At 42.9% G+C, this 24,917-nt stretch overlaps 1 protein-coding gene across 1 annotated transcript in view; it reads right to left on the bottom strand.

Moving 5' to 3' along the window:
* Nucleotides 1–13,127: 13,127 nt before the first annotated feature.
* The window catches only part of GUCY1A2 (guanylate cyclase 1 soluble subunit alpha 2), a 252,799-nt gene continuing 241,009 nt past the window's right edge, over nt 13,128–24,917 (bottom strand). The window contains exon 8 of the mRNA XM_044284756.1: nt 13,128–14,979. Coding sequence (XP_044140691.1) covers nt 14,772–14,979 — 208 coding nt within the window. The 3' untranslated portion in view covers nt 13,128–14,771. The remainder of the gene's footprint in view (nt 14,980–24,917) is intronic.

Here is a 24,917-nt window from a genome sequence, read left to right as displayed (position 1 = left end):
AACAGGCCAAGATCAGGGCAGGCTATGTACAAATGTATAAAAAAAAACAAGTCTGAGGTCAGGGCAGGCTGCAAAGGATCAATATGAGAAACAGGCTATGGTCAAGGAAAATGGCTAGGAGTCAGATTTGGTAGTCAGACAGGATATCACACTTTCACTGAATACTAGAGACTAGGAACCTAAAGCTCAGGCACCGTCCTACTGGGGAAGGTGCCTTAAATACCCAGGGGCAGCCAACCATTGGGGAAACATTTGAACAAGCACATGCTTGCCTTAAGAGACTGAGAAGAGCACATGTGCGCCCTAAAGAACAGACCAGGGGGCTTAACCATAGCCTGCACACACTATCAAAGATGCAGGTGTATTGGAGTGCTGCTGGTAAGAGAGCAGGGCGGGATCATGGAAGGACAAGGGAAAGCAGAGCAGTGGTGGCCACTAATCACTAGAGCAATATTGAAAGGTTTATTCTTGAAAGGTGTTAGAGACCCAAAAGTCCTTTTAAGGACTATTGTTTTATCTGGCTGTAATATATATTATTAGCGCAACCTGCGCTAAATTGCGTGCAATTGTTTGGCCGCTGCGGACAGTGACACAATCTCTACTAAATGTCTTGTTACATTTGCGCATTCCTAAATATCAGTGACATTCAGTTAAATTTTTTCGCTGCTCGTGAAAGCGACATTACCTGCGCTACATCACCTGTATAACGTTTGAACATCCTAAATATCAGTGACATTCAGTAAAAAAAAATTGCCGCTGGTGACAGCAACATTACCTGTGCTTCATCTCCTGTATAACTTTTGAGCATCCTAAATATCAGTGAGGCCTCATGCACACGACCGTTCCGATTTTTGCGGTCCACAAACCACAGATCCGCAAAAAACGGAAGCCGCCCGTGTGCCTTCCGCAATTTGCGGACCGGAACGGGCGGCCCATTGTAGAAATGCCTATTCTTGTCCGCAAAACGGACAAGAATAGGACATGTTCTATTTTTTTTGCGGGGCCACGGAACGGAGCAACAGATGCGGACAGCACACGGAGGACTGTCCGCATCTTTTGCGGCCCCATTGAAGTGAATGGGTACGCGTCCGAGCCGCAAAAACTGCAGATCGGATGCGGACCAAAACAACGGCTGCGTGCATGAGGCCTGACATTCAGTTACATTTTTTTGTCGCTGGTGACAACGACATTACCTGCGCTACATCTCCTGTATAACGTTTGAACATTGTAAATATCAGTGACATTCAGTTAAAAATTTTTGCTGCTGGTGACAACGACATTACCTGCGCTACATCTCCTGTATAATGTTTGCGCATCCTAAATATCAGTGATATTCAGTTTAATGTTTTCCCTGCTGGTGACAGTGACATTATCTGCACTACATCTCCTGTATAACATTTGAGCATCCTAAATATCCGTGACATTCAGTTTAGTTTTTTTCGCCGCTGGTGACAGCGACATTACCTGCGCTACATCTCCTATATAACGTTTCAGCATTCTAAATATCTGGGACAGTCAGTTTAATTTATTTGCGCATACACTTAGAAAACCTGCGCTACTGTACGTATGACATACTTGCAAGCATATTAACCATTTAATATGCTCAAGGCGAGCAGTAAGGGACGGAGAAGTGGCCGTGCTGCTGATGGTTCGAGCAGAGGCCGTGTTCCTGGGTGCGGTGAAACTGTGTCTGCTGCCAGAGCACAAGAAACACACCTATCCACGATACCTAGCTTCATGTCCCAGTTTGCAGGGCAGCGCAGTACACCACTCTCGAAGTCACACCAGTGCGACCAGGTGGTCTGTTGGATTGCAGCAGATACTGCTTCCAGTCGTTTAAGAACTACCCTGTCTTTCACAAAGTCCAGTCTCAGTAGCCAAGAGTCTGCTCAACACAATCCTCACCCTGATCCTCCTTCCTCCCACCATGGAGAGTCTTGGCAAACAAGTGATCCCACACTCAGATATTCCGAGGAGCTCTTTTCATCGCCATTCCTTGATTTGGCCCTCTCGCCAAGCCCGCTTGAAGAGGGACATGAGGAGATCTTGTGCACTGATTCCCAAACCCTTGAGCATCCATAGTCAGAAGAAGATGACGGTGGGGAATGGAAATTACTGTTTAATTAGGTGGATGATGATGAGACACAGTTGCCAATAAGTCAACCGCGATTAGTGTCTCAAAAGGTTTATGATGAGGATGAGACACAGTTGTCAAAAAGTGAGGTTCTTGTTAGGTCAATAAGTGAGGAGGATGACCAGTGTGAGGAAGTGGAAGAGGAGGTGGTGGATGATTAAATCACTGACCCAACCTGGGAAAATGGCAAGCTGAGCGAGGACAGCAGTGCATACGGGGAGGGAACCGCAGCACCACAACAGGCTGGAAGAGGCAGTGGGGTGGCAAAAGGGAGAAGGCGCACCACACCAAACAGGCCCGCAACTGTTCCCCGGAGCACAATCAGTGTCTGTGGGTCACACCACTGCCTCCTCTTCCTCTGTGTTAAGTGCTGGCCAATCCCCTGTCCAAGACGCAGGCCCAGATGCCTCCCACCCTGCACCTAGACCTTCGCAACACAATCAGCTAGCACATCAACTTCTGTGTCCCAGCGCAGCGTGCAGATGTCCATACCCCAGGCCTTTGAACGAAAGCGCAAATACCCAGCAACCCACCCACAGGCCATAGCACTAAATGCACACCTTTCCAAATTGCTGGCCAATTAGGCTTGTGGACACAGAGGCTTTCCCCAGCCTGATGGCGGTGGCCGTCCCTCGTTACTCAGTCCCCAGCCGCCACTAGATTTCCCGGTGTGCCGTCTCCGCCTTACAACAGCATGTGTCCCGTAACATCACCCGTGCCCTGTCCAACACAGTTATTGGGAAGGTCCACTTCACGACTGGCACATGGACAAGTGCTTTTAGCCAGGGATGCTACATTTCCATGACGGGACACTGTGTGAACGTTGTGGAGGCTGTGAGCGAGTCGTACCCTGGGATGGCACAGGTGCTACCGACGCCAAGGATTGCGGGCTCTACTTTCATCAGGATTTCCGCCACCACCTACATTAGTGGCTGCAACCCTCCCTTCTCCTCCTCCACCTCCTCCTTCACTTCCACCTTTGAATTCTCATCTTTCAGCACCAGTCAGACATCAGTCAGGAGCTGGAAGCAGTGTAGCACTGTAGTGGGGAAGCGGCAACAGGCCGGCTTAAACTAATTTGCTTAGATGACAAACAGCACACCTCTGCAGAGCTGTGGCAGGGGATATGGGACCATACTGAGCTTTGGCTCTCGCCACTCAACCTACCAGGCATGGTTGTGTCTGATGATGTCTGTAACTTGGTGGCGGCTTATGAGCTCGGCAAGCTCACACACATACCATGCCTAGCCCACTTGTTCAACTTAGTGGTTCAGCGGTTTCTCAAAACCTACCCCAATTTGCCTGAGCTATTGGTCAAGGTGCGCCGCGTGTGTGCCCATTTCCAAAAGTCATCTACAGCTGCCGCCGGCCAGCTAACCGACTGTTGTGCGACGTGAGGAACGCGCTGGAACTCCACATTCCACATGTTGGCGAGGCTTTGTGAGAAGCAGAGGGCAGTAGTAGAATACCAGCTGCAACATGGTCGTCGCCTTTCCAGTCAGCTTCCGCTCTACACAAGCAAGGAGTGGGCATGGATGTCTGACCTCTGTGAGGTTTTACGCAAGTTTGAGGAATCAACGCAGCTGGTGAAATGCTCGCTGCTCAAAATAAAGGCGGATGCTTTGCATGTGGAAGTGGTGGAAATGGGGGAAGACAGTACACAGGGTGATAGCCAGACTACCTTCAGTTCATCTTCTCAGCGCAAATTGGATGATGATTGGATGATGAGGAGGAGGAGCAGGAGACGATTGCCTCCGATACAGAGGGTAGTACCCACAGCAGGCTTATTCCATCTGTTCAGCGTGGATGGGTCGAAGAGGAGTAAGAGGATGAGGAGATTGAGAGTCATCCTCCTGATGATGACAGCAAAGTCTTGTCTGTTGGGGCTCTGGCACACATGGCTGACTTTATGTTATGCTGCCTTTCCTGTGACACTTACTTTATACGCATTTTGGCCAACACCGATTACTGGTTGTTCACCCTTCTCGACCCCCGCTACAATTATAACTTCTCATCTCTCATTCCAGTGGTGGAGAGGACAAGCAAAATGGTGCAATACAAGATGTTCCTTGTGGAAAAATTGCTCCAAAAATTTCCAGCTGACAACGCTGATGGCAGAGTACGTAGTTCGTTGGGCAACCGAGGAGGGGAGAAGAGGGGGAACACACAGCAGTTCCAACAGAGGCAGGGCAACACTCTCCAAAGCCTGGGACAGTTTCATGACACCCTAACCCTGATGCGCGGCCTAGTGTCACAAGGAGGGAAAGGTTTTGGAAGATGGTAAGGGAGTACATAGCAGACCATGTCAGCGTCCTTAGTGACCCCTCTGTGCCTTACAACTACTGGGTGTCCAAGCTGGACACGTGGCACGAACAGTCGCTCTACGCCTTGGAGGTGCTGGCCTGCCTTGCCGCAAGCGTTTAGTCAGAGCAGGTATTTAGTGCTGCTGGTGGCATTATAACTGATAAGCGTATCGGCCTGTCAACTGAAAATGCTGAACGGTTGACTCTTATCAAAATAGACAAGGCCTGGATTGCCCCTGACTTCTCTACTCCACCAGAGGAAAGTGGCTGAACAAAAAAGGCACTTTAAATGTGGCTTTTATGGTGTATTAAATACACTGCATTCCCATGTACCCCTTCCACCACAAAAGGGTTCTATGGTTCAATCTTCCTTTTCTCGTCCTCCTCCTCCTCATCATATCAAATTCAACATGCTTATTAGACTGCCCTCGCTCCTAATGTTTTAGATGGTCATATCAGCAGCAGACCCTCACCCCTAATGTTTTAGACGGTCAGTTCAGCAGCAGGCCCTCGTCCCTAATGTTTAAGATGGTCAGCTCAGCAGCAGGCCTTCGCCCCTAATGTTTTAGAGGGTCAGCTCAGCAGCAGGCCCTCACCCCTAATGTTTTAGATGGTCAGATCAGCAGCAGGCCCTCTCCCCTATTGTTTTAGAGGGTCACCAGCAGGCCCTTGCTCCTAATGTTTTTGAGGGTCACCAGCAATCATAATTTTTCAAGGCTGTGTATGATGCCCTCCTTTATGTGTAACTAAGGGTGTATTGTAGTGCCGGTTCCTTGTAATTTTTGGAAGCCCTTTCACTTAGTGCATAGGCTTTATGAGCGTAGAAGTCCCACTACCTGAACAATTGTACCACAAAGTGAATGAGGCCCTCCTTTATGTGATATACAGGTTGTATCGATTGTTCCCAGCAGCGACCTGGGAGTTCAAGATGCATTTCAAGAGGCGTTTCCATCAATTTCTGACATTTTCCTGTGAACCAGACACCCTCCCCTCTTCAGAGCAGGGGGTGTCTGGTTTAATGCTCGGGTTCTCCCATTGACTTCCATTGTGCTCGGTTGCTCGGTAGATCCCCCGAGCATCCCGAGGTGTTCTACTCAAGCACCCGAGCACTTTGGTGCTCGATCAACACTAATTATAACAAGACCAGATTCAGCTTATCCAAATATCTCTAATTTGTAAAATCCTTAAACATATTGAATGGCCATAAACCTGTATATATAATAACTGCAACAGTGACAGAAATAATTTATGAACCATATATCTTCAGCTTTTATTTATGTAAGCAAATGGTTACATTCATAGATATTTTAGTGCATGTTAGGAAAGACAACACTTTATATTTCAGACCAAAATAAGTCGTTAGTGTGTGATATTTTGGTCACCTCTTGGCAATTATTATTATTATTATTTTTATTTTGTTGTGATAAACTGAACAGATGACATAATTCGGAATAAAATGAGTGGTATAACATTGACTAAGAAAACTTGTAGATAATATCAGTCCTTCCATACATCCTTTTACAGCCTTAAAGTGCCGATACAGGTGTAACCGTATATACAGAAATGGAGTAATAAGACGTTGGGACTCATGGAAAATACAAAGACCCTAAATATATAACACTTATAGATTATTTCCCAGCTCTTATGACAATATCTTACCATGCAATTGTCGTATTTTCTTGTTAAACATATATTTGTATAGCTATATATATATATAATTTATGTATATAAATAGAAAATATTTAAGACAAACCATGTACACAACATACACAAAGTTATCTAAAGGGGGAAGGAAACCTGGTTGCTAATTATGGCGGAGGGACGATTCATGAGGTTCACTTTATGTTATGCTATATAAAAAGTTAATGACAGCATCTCTCATTCGGGGGCTGCCCCTTTGAAGATCTTGCTATTGCCAATTAAAGGGCATCTGTCAGCAGTTTTGTACCTATGACATTGGCTGACCTGTTACATGTGCACTTGGCAGCTGAAGACATCTGTGTTGGTCCCGTGTTCATATGTGTCCGCATTGCTGAGAAAAATTATATTTTAGTATATGCAAATGAGCCTCCAAGAGCAATGGGGGCGTTACCGTTACACCTAGAGACTGTGCTCGCTGCAACTGCCGCAGCCTCTGCACTTTGATTGGCAGGGCCATTCATGATGATTTTTATACTGCCTGGCCCCTTCAATCAAAGTGGAGAGGGCACGGCAGTTGCAGAGAGAGCAGAGCCTCTAGGTGTAATGGTAACGCCCCCGTTGCTCCTAGAGGCTAATTTGCATATAATAAAACATCATTTTTCTCAGCAATGCGTACAGATATGAACATGGGACCAACACAGATGCCTTCAGCTGCCAAGCGCACGTGTAACAGGTCAGCCAGTGTCATAGGTACAAAACTGCTGACAGATGCCCTTTACGTGGAGTTTGTACCAATTCAGTCACATATGTAGGAGTGAGGAGTTTGTCATTTAGTACAACTGAATGTGATGTGCTATATATATATGAATGCCAGTTAAACTAGTGCATTATTTGAATGGTGAGGTAATCCTAAGATACCATTTTGTCTGCCACCACTAGAGGGAGCTTAGGCTTAGAAGCTTACTGTCATTGTGTTATTATTGGGTTCAGTGTATAACAGTATGCGGTGAGCTCCCTCTAGCGGTGGCTGCAGGTAGTCAGCATGTTATCTTTTAACCCTTTCAGGCCCAGAGTTTTTTTTTTGTTTGTTTGTTCTCTTTTTGCACTCTCTGCCTTCCCAGAGCCATAACTTTTTTATTTGTCTGTTCACATAGCCATGAGGGCTTGTTTTTTTGTGGGAAAATAATATTGCATATGATGTAGTGGGAAGCGGGGAAAAAATTCCAAATGGGGTGAAATTGCAAAAAAAAAGCAATTCCACCACAGTTTTAATTTTTTTTTATTTATTTACGACGTTCAACGTGTGATAAAACTGACCAGTTACTTATACTCTACAGGTCAGTAAGAATCCGGCGATACCTTATATGTATCGTTTTTCTTGCCTTTTGATAGGGATAAAAAAATAAAAAATGGGAAGAAGTGGAAACAAATTTGTTTTATTTTTATTTTATTTATTTTTTGTCGCCATATTTTGACCCCTATAACTTTTTTGTAATTATGTGTATGGAGCTGTGAGGAGGCTCATTTTTTGAGGGGCGATCTGAACTTTTTATTGATACCATTCTGGGGTGTGTATGACTTTTTGATCACTTTTTATTTATTTTTTTTGTAGAAAATTAAGCGACCAAAAACGGCGAATCGGCCATTTGGATTTTTTTTTCCCGTTTTGCTGTTTACCATATGGGGAATATATTTTTCTATTTTTATACTATGGGCGTTTTCGCCCATCGTGAAACCCATGATGTGTATTTTTTTAGTTCTTTTATTTTTATTTTGGGAAAAGGGTGGTGATTTGAACTTTTATGTTTTTCTTATTTATGTATTTATTTTTTTTACACTTTTTTTTATAGTTTCCATAGGGTACTATAACATGCAATCATTAGATTGCTATTATCATAGACTCCAATGCACTTACATTGGAATCTATGATGATTTCACAACTTTCCTATGGAGCCCTATTACAAGCAAGGGCTCCATAGGAAATACATTCATAAAGACAGGGGCTGCTGCATACACGCTCCGGCATCTCCGATCGCCACACGGGGGAGCTGGAGCACAACCGAAAGAGAAAGCTTTCAGTTTTCAGGGCGCTCAGATGCCGAGGTCAGGATTGATTATGGCATCTGAGGGGTTAAATGTCCGCGATTGGCATTACTGCCGGTTGCGGACATTAGCCGCGGGTGTTTGCTAAAAGAAGCAGGGGGCCACCCGCAGCTATGGCACCCGCATTTAAACACCCGCCCGGCGCCCTGGGCATGATGAGGTTAATGTTATGGCTCTGCAGGGGATTTTGGGTTCTATGTCATAAAAGCAGACATAGCTATAAAGAGATATTAAAAAATAAATCAGAATTTCAGACCAATTACTAAATGGTGCTCAAGTGTCATTTACTGTACATGGTTGTAGGGAATTATAATGTACAAATAATTCAAGTGTACCGTAGATGACAATTTCACCTCTGCTACATGTGTGCTGCAAGCATCTAGTTCATTCGTTAGCAGATTACACACTCTAATACAGTATTTTAGTGCCTCATTCATAGAAACAATAGAATAATTTAGATACAATGTGGCGTACAGTACCTGTATCTTATATAGGAGGTCACATACAGAAAATGCACAAGTGACATTAATATGTACAAATCCATGTACAGTATTGTAAATTATTAGTTGTAATCTTATAAGTAAACTTCCCAACATTTCAACATTTTACACAGGGGAATATTGAAGATGAGTTATTTTGAGTCGACAAAAGACGCACATGTATGAACAGGTTCTTAGAAACACACATAGTTCAGCAGATCTACAGTGGTTATTAAAAGAAAGCATAAAATGCAATATCCACCACACAAAGATGAAGTGCAGGGACGCAGCTAAGGACTGGTTTAGTGGCACAGACTAGAAAATGTCCACAACTTATTTTTCATGGAATGGGATATAAAACTCTAAAATGGCCAGTCCTTGTTGCAGCACCCATGCGGAGGTTACCTCTTCTGGGTCCCCTGTGTAACACTGAATGCCACAGCCACCATGTCCATAGATGAGAAGTCATGTAATTTACCCATGTGACTGCATTCTCTGCCTTGTCTTCTGCATCGTGGATGGCTCAGTGGTTAGCACTGGTGCCCTGCAGCGCTGGGGTCCTAGGTTCACATCCGACCAAGGACAACATCTGATGGAGTTTGTATGTTCTCCCCGTGTTTGCGTGGGTTTCCTCCAGGGTACTTTGGTTTCCTCCCACACTCCAAAGACATACTGATAGGGACCTTAGATGGTGAGCCTCATTGGGGATAGCTTGATGCTAATGTCTGTAAAGTGGTGCGGAATATATCAGCCCTATATAAATGTGTAAAATAAAGAAATACTTCTGAAAATGTTCAGTGCATGCACAGATCCAGGCAGCATAACCTTCTGCATGCGCTTAATGTTTTCTGTGACAGCATAGAAGAGTGAGCAGCTGGGGAGGTGGTGATCTGGATAATTCAAGTGACTGCCGCCACCTTGGAGGCTATGGATGTGGCAGCCGTGACGTCCAGTGTTTGTAAAAGGGACCAATGGGAGGCGTGCCGCAATTAGGAATGAACAAGTTCAGTTTCTGCCATTTCTGAAATATTGTTAGAAAGTTGTTAACCCCGTTAACAGAAGGGTGAAATGGAAATTGGGGTTTGCCACATTTTATGATTGTACTGTACACATTTGTAGTTTTATTTTTTGAAACGGTTATACAAAAAGAAAAGAAAATCACTGTGGCCTGTAAATACCGCTGTCCAAATCACTTTGTACTAGTAACACTGTAACCCATATATATCTCAATCTCACTTACCAGTCTTTATCATCTATCTATCTAATATCTCAAAGTCTCTAAACATCATTATTTTGTCCTCCTCCTTGTAGATCTGTCCTCTGCCTTCTACTACTCTCTCCTGTTACAAACTCTCTCCTTCCTCGGTAACAGAGACCTGGACTTCTCCTGGATCTCCTCATACTTCACCAACCAAGTATTCACACACCACCTTCTCATCACTCCCTCTCTCTTTTGGTGTCCCTCAAGGCTCAATCCTTCTCCATTAATACCTTTGGCTTGAAAAAACTCATGGCTTTCAGCACCAACTCTATGGTGATGACATTCTAATTTACTTCTGTCCTGTCCTTCAAGCCACACATCCAAGTCCTTACCACCTCCTGTCGCCGCCAACTCAAGAACATCTCTCGTATTCACACCTTCCTCAACCAACTAAAATTTTTGCAGATGCTCTCGTTATGTCCCACCTGGACTACTGCAATATCCTCTTCTCTGGCCTCCCATCTAACACTCTTGTGAACTCTCCAATCTATCCTCATCTCTGCTGCCTGATTAATCCACCTCCCCCTCTTTTTTCCTCTGCCAGTCCCTTCACTGGCTCCCCATTGCCCAACAATTTCAGTTTTAAATAACAACATATAAGACCACCCCACATGTAATCTCTGAGCCCCTCAAAACCTCATTCTTTGTTCTCCTTCTTTATATTCCTCACAAAATGATCTACAAGATTTCTCATGTGCATCCCTATACTCTGGAACTCACTATTCCACAACACCAGACTCTCCCACAACATCCAAACCTTCAAAAGCAACCTAAAAACACCTCTTCAGGAAAGCCTACCACCTGCAATAAGCATACTGCCCCCTACACAGCCAGATGAGCTGCTATCACCCTCACCTACTGTCTTCTTCCCTTTTCCGTTTGTAGATTGTAAGCCACTGTGAGCAGGGTCATAGTCATTATCTGTCTACTGTAAACTATCCCTTTATCAGGTAAAATAATAAAATAACTTTAAGAGGTTTTCCACCAACTCCATCATCCTGACCATCATCAAGAACCTTTCTTACAAAGGTGATAATTTCTTTACCAGTACAAATATCATCTTTAAATTCCATTAAGATGTAAAAATAAAACCACTAGTCGACCACAGAACACCCTTTTCTTGTAATCTACCGTAAATAGGTCAAATATGATGTACTAATTAATTTCTTGATAGCAATTAACATTAGATTTTTCTGATACATGGCCCCTGCATAGACATAAAGAACAATATTTTGTCTGTCTGCAGTCACCACTAGGTGGAGCTTAGGAGCTTACTGGATACAGGTTTATTAATGGCGTCAATTTATAACAGTATGCAGTAAGCTCCTAAACGCCCTGCAGTGGTTTATCACTGAAATGGGTTGTCCAGCCTAGGAACCAACGAAACCAAAGCTCTTTGCCAAATGTAAAAATGACACTCACCTGTCGGCAGTCCCGTCATTCCGACAGGACTGCCCCATTTCCAGCTGCTTCCAGTCCCTGCCTATCTGTGGCTTCAGCGAGCATATGCTGCAATGGCATGTCACTAGCACATCACAAGCAGTGGCATGCTGTTAAGCATATGTTATCGCCAAGTCCAATCACACTGACTGCAGTGGTTACTGGACCAAGTCACTACCAGTTCAGTGGGCGCTGGAAGTTACCAGAGTCAGAGTAGCAGCTTGACAGTAGGACTGTAGGACTGGAGACAGTTTTTTTTAAGTTTTTTTTTATTTGGCACAGGTTCAGAGTATTGGGTAGGTCAACTTCTAGGAAGGACACCACTTCAGACCTGTTGGCCACATGTACTATTGTGACTCTATCTAGATTTGGCATAGATTGCGTCAAAATGTGGCTAAACATGGCACAATCTGCCTCATTTAGGTTTAGAGAAATTTCACAAGACCAGTTTTATGTAGCAAGTGAGAATACTAAACAATTAGACAGTGTGATTGATTAAAGCAGCAGGAGAGAAGTGTGCTGGCTTTGTGGGGGAGAATGACCTGTTCATTATGTGATTATGTTTGTGAGGAAAATATTGCAGATGACATGAGTCATGGTTTGGGTGGGGATAGAACACCACGTAGGTAATCTGACTGTGTGAATGATGACAGCAGCATGAGAAGATTGTGCTGACCTTGCGGGAGACAGTGACCTGTTCATGCATGTGAAGGATACATTTGACAAGGGAGAATGGGGAAGTGGAAATTCCAAAACAGTTTTTGAGGACGTCAGTAAAAAGATTCCAATGACCCCATAACTTTATTTTGTCTTCATCTCTTTCCATGGATCAGCAGGTACAATATGAGTCAATACAAGTGCCACTTTGCCTACCAACATTTTTTTTATGAAAGGATGCAAGATATTGAATTTGTCTAAAATTTGTAAAAATGTTTCTTCATCTATTTATATACACTGATGAATTTATGAAAGGTTAAATATTTTATTATAAATGGTCAGAAAAAATGTTTCCTGTTAGTTGTAGAACAGCATTTAGAAATTACATTCAGATGCTATGGTGGTCAGTTATCTCCTTACTCTCGCTAATGTGATGTCATGAAGGTAAGTAAAATATACACCGTTTTACACATGCTGCTAAAAATCTTGCTTACATATATAAAAATTAATACAACCAGAAAGCAAAACTCCACATTGAAAACAATCACATGGTTCCAATGGGTCATGACAGCTTGAAATCGCACAAAACTATGATATTATGACTCCTTTTTGACAATTTTTTTGCTTCTTGTACAGATGTAGAAGAGGTCAGTTTGTCAATGTAGCAGAACGCAATTTGCACGATAATACAATGTATCGCTACATCTTGCGGAGTAATCTGTGGTTTGTCATAGGATTGCAAGTAAACCTTTAAGGGGTTATCCCATGATTAAAGGGTTTCTGTCATCAGAAAAATGGGTATTAACCCAGCGATGTGCTAATGTCAGCTAAACATAACTATATTAGTCCCATGTCACTATCTACCGCCGATATTTAGAAAAACAAACTTTTATAATATGCAAATGAGCCTCTAGGTGCAGGGGGGGGGGGGGGTTTGGACGTTGCACCTGCTCCTAGAGGCTCAGTTCACTTACCTCTTTCCACGCCCTTCTACACTTGATTGACAGGGCCAGGCCAGCGTTGGTCTCCTGTCTGCCGGGGAAATCTCGCGCCTGCGCCGTCCCGTTCAGTATTCGGCGCAGGCGCAGCGAGGGAAGGACGTTCGCTGGCAGCCGGATTCCTCACTGCTACGTATTCAGCGCAGGTGCAGTGAGGAAGCCTGCTGTTGGCGAACGTCCTTCCCTCACTGCGCCTGCTCCTAGAGGCTCCTTTCGCTTTCCTCTTTCTACGCCCTTCTACACTTGATTGACAGGGCCAGGCCAGCTTTGGTCTCCTGTCTGCCGGGGAAATCTCGCGCCTGCGCCGTCCCGTTCAGTATTCGGCGCAGGCGCAGTGAGGGAAGGACGTTCGCTGGCAGTCGGCTTCCTCACTGCGACGTATTCAGCGCAGGTACAGTGAGGAAGTCTGCTGTCGGCAAACATCCTTCCCTCACTGCGCCTGCGCTGAATACTGAACGGGACCGAGGTAGACAGAGAGATGAACAAAAGAGCAAACAGCAGGTGGCGCTATATGGATACATATCAGGGGATCTACTACATTTTTAATGCAGATCGAGCTGCTGGTTTGAAAAATGTAGAATATTTTTCATGGGACAACCCCTTTAAAGTAAATTTCCACTTTTGTTCCATGACGACCAGCAAACAGCTGATTTCGCCAGGGGAAGCTATAGCCAACCAGGCGTTTCCCTCTGTAGTATTACAAGGCAGATGTAGCACAGTTAACACACACATTTGGTGAGTTATCGTAACTAGTTAACGCGTTATGACTTTGACTGTTAACTCTGCTACATCTTGTAATACACGGATATTGCGAATTCTCCAGAATGGGAGCCACTCCTAGTGAATGGCTCTCCACCATGGCTTATGCGGACATCCAGAAGATGTCTATATGACCTGATATCTTCATAAAACAACCCTTTTAAATGTAACATACGCATCACATACAAATTCATGCAGCTTCCATTGAGTCCAATGTTACCAGTATAACTCATTCTTCAGGAAGCGCCCCCCCCCCCCCCCCCCCACCTTCCTCCTCCAGTGATGGCTGCATATTTTATGATTCAACTCAAAAGCTCTGTAAAGGTAAGCAAAATATTTGGAACCCTGTAACATAAAAAAAACTGAGCCGTGACACCAATAAATCAGTGCAGACTTTTGGATGGATTGACTCGCCGCCCAGAAGGTACAGTTCCGTGACAAATTGCGCTCTGCTACATCAGGATATTGGCCATGATTCCGTGGTATTGTTCCAGATTGAAATAGATTAGTGTTATCTAACTACAGGTCACGTAACTATTGCACGTCACTGTGGAGTTTGGCTGTGAAATGTCGACTGGGAACATAGCTGCCATTCACATTGTGAATGTATTACAAGCAGATGGCTAATCCTGTGTACGAACACTGAAACAAACCTAAAGTGGCGAGTCTATCGTTAAAAGTATATGAGCTGTGGGAACATTTTGTTAACTCCTAGAGGACGTATTTGGGGTGAGATGGTTTTATTGTTGAAATGGAAACACCAGGGAAGGAATTTGGGGTTTCTATCCTCCATGCTGGGTTCCCGACACCCGTCACTCACCACCAAAATAAGTCATTATTGCCTGGCTTGATGCAGAGTTCTCACTGCTGAGTTCTTTGCAGTTAATGGCACAGTAGATTCTCTACACTCCTGCCTTGACCCATTGAAGGGCTTGTGCTTTTTTTTTTTCTTTTATCTTTTTTTTTTTTTTTATAGTCTTTCATCTATAGGAGGTTTCATACGCTCGTTTCCCTAAGGTACATAGTGCCAATGTTATATGAAACCTTTCTCATTCTGACAGTTGTTAAGGGATGCTTTGGCTGTTTTTGGCCTTTATCCATCTCCAAGAAATAACAGATCCCTGGGATTTCCTTCGGAAAGTTTTCTGGAAGCTCCTCACGTGACCGTGGAATAAAGTGAAAAGATTCTTCCCCCTTTAAAAGCCTGCGGAGAAAAGAAAACACGAGAGTGATTGAGATACGGGCTGAAGTAGAAACAGCATTTGTAACTGCAGATCGTTCTACACTTAGGAGACCATCTTCTAATGCTTTAGTTCTTCAGAGCCTGGAGGAAGATAAATCCACGTCTTACATGCCAAACTACATTTCCTATCATCCTCTCTAGATTACATCCTGGAGGGTGCAGTAATACTAGGTGGATATGTCTCATTCTTGTCAAAATTCATGCATGTAACGGTATTATGGATCCATACCAGTTCTATGCCACATGGATCCATAATATGGTGCTAATGTTGGATGAGTGGCACCATATTTTTAATATTTTTTTATTTTCTAAAATCTACTAATAGGCCAGGGATGGCCAACCTGAGGCTCTCCAGCTGTTGCAAAACTACAACTCCCAGCATACCCAGACTTCCTACAGCTATCAGCCTACAGAAGGGCATGGTGGGAGATGTAGTTTTACAAGAGCTGGAGAGCCTGGTTGGCCATCCCTGTAATAGGCAGTGACCAGGGGGGATTGGCCATAGACCTTACAGGGAAATTTCCAGGTGGGCCGTTGCCTAGGGGGGAGCCTGAGTCGTCCTCATGGCCGGCCAGTGGAAGTTTTTGGGGATGTATTTTGTGCTGCTGGCAGTATTTTGTGATGGACTGTAGTATTCGGCTCTGTTGGGATAGTATAATGTGCCACAATATGGTATTACTGGCCCCACCAACTTGTTTGGGCCCTGCCTTCTATCAATTTGGTAGCGGTATCAGGATACAATCAAGGCACAAAATACACCGGCCAGGACACTCGCATGAAGAATAAGAATCTTCTTCTTTATTGAGTTTTTTCTTTTTTTTTATGTCAAATAAAACAACGCGTTTCGGGGGTACTCAAGCCCCATTCATCAGGTTCTAAAAGACTCAAGTGTTTTTGAACCTGATGAGGGGGGCTTGAGTACCTCCGAAACGCGTTGCTTGTTTTATTTGACATAAAAAAGAAAAAACTCAATAAAGAAGATTCTTATACTTCATGTGAGTGTCCTGGCCGGTGTATTTTGCGCCTTGAGTGTATCCTGATACCGCTACTACTTTGTCTTTTGGAGAAGATTGGGCATCCTCTCCGGAACTTTTGGATACTACGGCAGCATAAACCGACAAGTGGACGCACGAATTTGCACGAAAAGTGCTAAACCTACAGTAGAGTTGTGCCTGTTGATAGCACAACTCTTTAAGGCGAGCCTCCATTTTTTTGTTCTATCTCAACCTGCCATAATTAACTGGAATATACTACCCTATGGTGCGCTTTCTTTATGCTTTCCTAGTTACTGTACGCCTATACATATAAACCTTCAATCAATTTGGACCAGGCTACAAAATGGGGACACTTTTACAATTTTTTTTTTCCAGGGCCACTTTAAGTTCCCAGTCCGTCCCTGGCTGTGACATCTGGCCACAGATTTAATGGTAACAAAAAAAGTCAGTTCACTTAAATCAATTTGGAGAACCCTTCTCACAAGTACTGATCTGCACAGGGGCTCAGCAATAGGAGATACAGAGGTGGCAGGGCCCACATGTCTGACAGGGCCAAAAAAGCTCTTTTGTCAGATGTACAGTCAATGCAAAATGGTAGGTAAGGGGCTTACAGATTTTGCATTGAAGCACAGGAGGTTTAAGCTGTGGTTCACTGCTTATAAATGGCAACAATAGTTTAAAAATAGGATATTCCTCTGTTTTAATATAATACAGAGTAATATCACTGAATTCACACTGAATAAACGTGGTACCAAAAATTACATGCTCATGGATAATACAAATAGCTCAAATGAATTTAATGGCACCATGCAATGCTCTTTTTCTCCTGCGGGGGCAGTGTAGGGAAATCGAAAACTTATTGACAAGTTACCCCAACGATTATACTTTGTTGTTAAATCAGAAAAATAAGAAAACGACCCCAGATGACCCCCAGCCTAGATAGCAAGGACAATGCCTACATTATTTAGAATAAATGTTGGGGGGTACCTGAAAGAGGGTAACATACTTTGTTGTTAGCAGTAATAAAAAACTATGGTCAGCTTGTTTTCAGGGGTTCCTTTTAATAAAAAAGAAATTTCCAATATGAACAAATGGCTTAGGCTACTTGCGTTTTTGCAGGGATCAGCAAAAATGATTCAGTTTTTGATAATACAACCGTCTGCATCCGTTATGAACGGATCCGGTTGTATTATCTTTAAAATAGCCAAGACGGATCCGTCATTAAAACCATTGTAAGTCAATGGGGGACGATTTCGTTTTCTATTGTGTCTGAGAAAACGGATCCGGCCCCATTGACTTGCATTGTGATACATTTTGCTCCGCATCACATGCCGGACAGAAAATTGCTGCTTGCATCTGTTTTCTGTCCGGTATGGGAATGCAACCAAAATGGAATGGAATACATTCTGGTGCACTCTGTTCCATTCAGTTCAGTTTTGTCCTAAGTGACAATGAATGGGGACAAAGCGGAAGCGTTTTTCTCTGGTATTGAGCTCCTCTGCCGGATCTCAATGCCGGAAAATAAAAACACAAGTGTGAAAGTAGCATTAGCAAATTCAGATACGTAACGGTTGATCACTCTCTCCCCTGAAAGATTTCACTTAGGCCTCTTTCAGACGGGCGTTGTGGGAAAATGTGCGGGTGCGTTGCGGGAACACACGCAATTTTTCCGCGCGAGTGCAAAACATTGTAATGCGTTTTGCACTCGCGTGAGAAAAATCGCGCATGTTTGGTACACAAATCCGAACTTCTTCACAGAAGTTCAGGCTTGGGATCGGTGTTCTGCAGATTGTATTATTTTCCCTTATAACATGGTTATAAGGGAAAATAATAGCATTCTGAATACAGAGAGAATAGTAAAATAGTGCTGGAGGGGTTAAAATTTTTATTTTAAATAATTTAACTCACCATAGTCCACTTGATCGCGTAGCCCGGCATCTTTTCTGTCTCCTTTGCTGAACAGGACCTGTGGTGAGCATTCATTACAGGAACAGGACCTGTGATGACATCACTCCGGTCATCACATGATCCATCACCATGGTAAAAGATCATGTGATGGATCATGTGATGACCGGAGTGACGTCACCACAGGTCCTGTTCAGCAAAGGAGACAGAAGGAGATGCCGGGCAGCGCGAGCAAGTGGACTAAGGTGAGTTAAATTTTATTTTTTATTTTTTTTAACCCCTCCAGCGCTATTTTACTATGCATTCTGTATTCAGAATGCTATTATTTTCCCTTATAACCATGTTATAAGGGAAAATAAAAATGATCGGGTCTCCATTCGGATCGTCTCCTAGCAACCGTGCGTGAAAATCGCACCGCATCCGCACTTGCTTGCGGATGCTTGCGATTTTTACGCAGCCCCATTCACTTCTATGGGGCCTGCGTTGCGTGAAAAACGCACAAAGAGGAGCATGCTGCGATTTTCACGCAACGCACAAGTGATGCGTGAAAATCACTGCTCATGTGAACAGCCCCATAGAAATGAATGGGTCGGTATTCAGTGCGGGTTCAACTCACGCATCGCATCCGCGCGGAATACTCGCCTGTGTGAAAGGGGCCTTATAAGTGCAACCGGTCTGCAAAGTGAATTGGATAGTGGAAACTTTGCAACACCACAGAGAAGAATATTTCAGTTTTTTTTATCTGAAATCAGCATAATGCAATGATTATCATTTGCACACAGCCGGCAGGGGAGGAATTTGGGGGAGTCAGTAAGCACTATCAAATGTAGAGGTAATTAGAGAGCCCCCTGTGCAGTACTCTCACCATGGGAAACAGATGCAAAAAAAAAGAGCAATTAGCTTGGTGAAAAATCATTAGTATTCATCCTTTTAAAGAAGTGCTAGAATTATCTGTAATATGAGCAATTGTTGTAGTCTCACAGCTGAAGGCTATGACAGTAGAATCTCCTGGAAATGCTATCCCTCTCTGAATGATAACACATTGTTCTACATCCCATTGACTTGTCAGCCAGATAAAACTTGGTTATTCGTGTACTAATTGTATATCGGCAGTCATATTAGGTTTCGTTTCACATAAGCCTCATGAGGCAGAACATTCAATAAGATAAACCCGGTATATGTAATATCTTTGTACTGACTGATCGTCTATTAATTCTGCTTATCGCCATATAACAGGAACAATGCAGATCTAATTTCGTTTTATAGTGTCCCTCGAATTGCTAAGTAGAGGGGGAGCGTGACTTTTGGTGGTAGTGGCTTCTGCATATAGACATAGGCATTGGTTCCATGTATGAGCCATTAGGAGGTGTTATACTGTGTCAAATCTCAAGCAGGGGCAGAAGACTTCTTTGCACTACCGTGATCATGACATGGGCAGTGAGCGGAGGTGTATACCAGTGACACCTGGTCACTATGAAGCAGGAGCATCTGGGCGAGCTGTTCATGATTCTGAGGCTTCAGATGTTCCTGCGTTACAAGGATCAGATGACATCAGTCCCAGAGCATGTGCCACGGGCACTTGAAGCTGAGGTGCATACACTTCTTCTCATTGTGCATGTCAGAATCACGGCAGCGCAAGGAGGTCTTCTCTGCCTTCGCAAGATTTCACACGGCCAGGGCTGATGTCAGGAAGACAAGGGGTGGTCGGTGAGAGGGGAGGTTTATGAGAGTGACATTGGGGCGAAGGGTGACTCATGACCAGGGTTTCCAACCGTCCAGAAATTTCTGGACAGTCTGTAAAAATAGGCAACTTTTTCCTGTGTCCGTAAAAAAAAAAAATAGATGTGTGTGATTTTTTTGATGTTGGTGATGCCTGATTAGATTAATTTGGCGGTAATGATCACCGTTTTGTAGCTCACAGTAATGAGTTCTCCTCGGTATATTGAGCCATAGACATGTATTACTTATAATCTTTATCACTTATTACGGTTTTCCAATTTGTCCGTAAAAAAATGTTGTCTGTCCATGGTTTTGAGATAAGTTGTCCAGAAAAATGAAAAATTCTGGTTGGCAACCCTGCTCATGACTTACCTCATGCAACGCAATGCCCCAATGACTTCATGAGCTACCTGTTGGTAATGTCAGTTACATCTTCAAAGTAGATTTTTTTCAAAAACACACTACATTTCAGCATAAATAAAACCATTTTGTGAATGATGGGAGCATGAACAGTAGGAACATGTAAATCGCTCTATAGGTCATTTCTGATGATGGGTTCCCTTTAATAGGTTATTTTTCTTCAAAAACAACATGCCATGTGGATGAACAAAATACAAATCTAAATCAAATAAATATTTGATGTGACCGCCCTTTACCTTCAAAACAGCATACATTTTTCTAGGTACAGTGAACCTAAAATTACTGTCAATGTCATTAAAAGAAATGTCCAATTAATTATTCCCAGCAGACGTGCTTACTTCAACCTTGTATTTTTATTCCAGAAAAAATGTCCATCAACAGGATGTGTTTCGGCTCATGTAGCTTTTCTCAACAGTTGAGAAAGGCTACATGAGCCGAAACGCGTCCTGTTGATGGACATTTTTTCTGGAATAAAAATACAAGGTTGAAGTAAGCACGTCTGCTGGGAATAATTAATTGGATTTTGCTGTGGGGACTGCCCCTTTCCCGTGCAGCGGTAAGGGGATCGTGAGCTGTTGAATTTGGTTCCTATTAAAAGAAATGTGTCACCAAAAATGGTATTTGCCAGTTAAAACCAGATTTTTTCTGATTGCAGATTTTTTATTCTATTTCCTGAGCATGATTACGGGGTCGACCATCTTGCCTGAGCCGTTCTCATAACAGCATTTAGAAAGCATTAAGAAAATTGCTTTATGGCAGCCCCATGGGCCATAGACACAATGGACAGGAGGGGACCTCATTGACTTCTATGGGAGAGTTTTCTAGCATAAAAAAGAACAAGGAGTCCTGGAAGTGATGATATGAACCCCACAAAGCCCTGATTTCACCATCATCCAGTCTGTCTGGGATTACAGGTGAAACTCCAAAAATTTGAATATCGTGAAATGTTCATTTATTTCAGTAATGCAACTTAAAAGGTGAAACTAACATATGAGACTCATTACATGCAAAGCGAGATATTTCAAGCCTTTATTTGTTATAATTTGAATGATTATGGCTTACAGCTTATGAAACCCCAAAGTGTGAGTTAAGGTTCCCTTTGCTCAGGGGGTATGGATTAATTAGCTGACTAGACTGTGACACTTTGAGCCTAGAATATTGAACCTTTTCACAAAATTCAAATTTTAAGCTGCATTAATGCAATTCCTTTTAATTTGCATTACTAAAAAAAAATAGACTTTTACACGATATTCTAATTTTTCGAGTTTCACCTGTACATGAAGAGAAAGAAGGATTTGAGCAAGCCTACATCCACAGAAGATGGAGGTTAGTTCTTCAAGATGTTTAGAACAACCTCCCTGCCGAGTTCCTTCAAAAACTGTTTACAAGTTTACCTAGAAGAACTGAGGCTGTTTTGAAGGAAAAGAGTGGTCACACCAAATATTGATTAGATTTAGATTTATTTTTTGTTTATTCACTTGAAAATTGTTAATTGATAAAAAAATAAACTATTGACACTTTTATTTTTTAAAGAATTCTTACTTTACAGCACTTTTTCCACACCTGCCCAAAACCTTTGCACAGAACTGTAAGTAAATATATGGGTATGGGGTTATAATAATATTTTCTTTTATTTTATGTCAAAAGTGTTTTCTAAAAGGGTTTGCAAAGGTTAGTTTTTTCTGTAATTCTTTTGGCTTAGGCTAATAGGCTCAATAAATTTTTGTTAGAAGGGATCCTTTACAATAAGCAGATAAGAGGGCATCTTCCAGGTTGGACCCTCATCTATGTGCAATTGTTCAAAAAGGGAAATTAAGAGTAGCCTGGCGCCCTTCGACATCAATAGGCTTTATGTGTAATGCATGGACAGACTGTGAACTACGTGATAGCTAATCAATGTGGGTTTTCAGTGAAGGATTCTCTGTTAGCTCATAGCGAGAATCAAAATAGGAGCCAAGATGGAAAATTTTAAGAACCAGCTTTGGTTGGTTAACAATGAAAAGATATTTAATAAAGTCTCAGTCGAAATGTATGAGAGATTCAACAAAATCATCTGTTCATTAGAAACCTTGAGAAAAACAAGGCAAAATCAGCAACCGAAAAATCAGTTGAGGATTTGTAGCCAAATACAGGTGGTATTTAGTGGCATTTTGTAATTTTTTGGTGGTGGAATCTTTACAAGCATTTTAAAATAATTTTTGAGTGAGGGTTGGGAATCCACCATCAAATCTGCTTCAAAGAACTAATGCTACTTCTCAAGCATTTTACAAATCAGCTGCTGAATGTGTATCATGAGGAAACACCCTCTAAAATAGCTAATTTTGCCCAATTGAACATAAGCATCAATGTAAATGGAGACTAAAACAAAATAACTGCTTTTGGAAATATGAAAGTGTAATCTTGAAATCTTCAGAAATTCACAGATATTCTGTTAACTTTTTTTAAGGAAAAAAAGAACAGAAAACATGTTTTTTCAATTTACGCTTTTAAGAAACGTAAAAAGTTTTACAATCACGCTCAATACATTTCTACTTGCTGGTGATAAAAATTGATTGCTCTGATAGAGTGTTCTATGTAATCTCTTCAATCATGTCTTGTAAAACTGAAATGTGATCAAGTCACACGTTTTCTGAAATGTTGGGAATGGAGTTGAAGATATTGACTTATAGTGTAGACTGAAAGTTTACTCTTCAAATAGCTTTGGACATGTCTGAGAAATATCTGGTTATATCATTCTTTATTTTATTAGATTTAACCTGTATAGGAACAGACAAATTTGGGTCTTTAGGTCTTTTTTTTTTTTTTTTTATCTTTAGCTTGTTTCTTTAACATGTTTGGGTATAACTTAAATTTTTGTTGCACTTATGCTGTTTTAGAATTTGTAGGCTTGTAGTTTGAAAAAAAATTGCAAAAAATATATATTCTTTTTACATTTTAGCTATTCTTTTCCGGTGTTACCCTAAAATAGATCGGAGGAGGCCAGAAAAAGTGTGTACTCATGCAAAACAGCTGTTATCTTAGTGTATCTGCTCTTCCCATATACCACTGGATTTTTTTTTATTCACGGCGAATTACATTTAAAAAACTGCTATTTCCGGGCTGCAGAGATCCTGTATAGGTTTGTAGAGCACTGTGCCGTGCAGTAACACGCATAGGGAGTCTGCTGGGGTAATGAAATAATACTGTGAGTCCATATGACATGCAGATGACAGGGGTGGCTCTTAGAATCACTGCACACTTCACTTATTTGGGCAGTAACGGGGCCAAAACTGACCAAATAACTGAAGTATCAACTCAGCCTTAGGCCTCATGCCCATGACTCGGCTCGGATGCGGACCCATTCACTTCAATGGGGCCGCAAAAGATGCGGACAGCACTCCGTGTGCTTTCCGCAGCCGTTGCTCCGTTCAGCTGCCCCGCTAAAAAAATATAACATGTCCTATTCTTGTCCGTGCTTTGCGGACAAGAATAGGCATTTATATTGCCGGCGTCCGTTCCGCAAATTGCGGAAGGCAACACAGACGGCTTCCGTTTTTTGCGGATCCGCGGTTTGCGGACTGCATAAAACCGCACGGTCGTGTGCATGAGGCCTTACAGGAAGCTTTTAGCGTCATGAAGAAGCGCACTCTTTTTGGAATCTGTCACCTGGTTTGAGCATATTAAGGTGTTACTACTGCCATGTACAATACGATACCTTATTTCTTGCTGTAGTCTTCATTTTTTGTTTCATGGTTTCATTAGTCCTAAAATCCACTTTTTATGTTATGCAAATTAGTGTCCAAAGTGCCCAGAGGGGCGTTATTATCCTTCTCTGGAGCCCAGTAACTCCCCCCTACATTGCTCAGCCCACCTTCCTTTAGAGCCCAAGCACGCCTATTCCAGCATAAGTAGCTGCCCACACCCGAACTCTTTGCCGCTGCCCCTCTCCGCTATGTGATTATTTGGATGTAACTATGCCCACAGATTCCTTGCGTCCGCTCGGTGAAATCTCACGCAGGCGCAGTACCGTGGACTGCCTGCGCCTGCACGATGTAGAAGCTCCTGAGGGCAATAGCTTTAAATTTGCCACTGTGCTCGGCGCATGCCCAGTGACACATTTGAAGCTGTTGCCCTCAGGAGCTTCTACATTGTGCAGGCAGTCGATGGTACTGCGCCTGCATGAGATTTCACATAGCGGAGCGGGGTGGAGGCAGAGAGTTCGGGTGTGGGCAGTTACTTATGCTGGACGAGGTGTGCTTGGGCTCTAAAGAAAGGCGGGCTGGGCACTGTAGGGGGGAGTTACTGGGCTCCAGAGAAGGATAATAACGCCCCTCTGGGCACTTTGGACACTCATTTGCATAACATAAAAAGTGGATTTTAGCGCTAATGAAACCATGAAACAAAAAATGAAGACTACAGCAAGAAATAAGGTATTTTATTGTACATGGCAGTAGTAACACTTTAATATGCTCAAACCAGGTGACAGATTCCCTTTAAACACTTATATAAGTAGAGCCCACTGACAGTGGAGAGGGTGTCAGCAGTAAGTTTGTGTTGACGTCACTTTTACCCATTCTCTGATCCGTCAGAACAATAACCCACAAAAAAAGGATCCTGTCTGTGGAGCATCCGCCTTCACTCGGTCAGCATTTGCTCAATAATCCATCAGTATTGCTAATGCCAAACAGGAGTGGATCTAAAACAGAGATGACACGTGAATGGAATATTTGCATGTCTTCTGTGTTTTGTACCCACTCCTGCTTTTGGCTACCAAATCATAAGCCAATTCTGATGGGACCATACAGGGTCTTAACCGCTACAGGACCGCCGTACGCAGGATTGCGTGCTGCCGGCGGCCCTGCTCTTCTGGGTGGACGCATA

Source organism: Bufo gargarizans, chromosome 3 (assembly GCF_014858855.1).
Source record: "Bufo gargarizans isolate SCDJY-AF-19 chromosome 3, ASM1485885v1, whole genome shotgun sequence".
NCBI classification, from domain to species: domain Eukaryota; kingdom Metazoa; phylum Chordata; class Amphibia; order Anura; family Bufonidae; genus Bufo; species Bufo gargarizans.
This window is presented reverse-complemented; position numbering and strand designations above follow the sequence as displayed.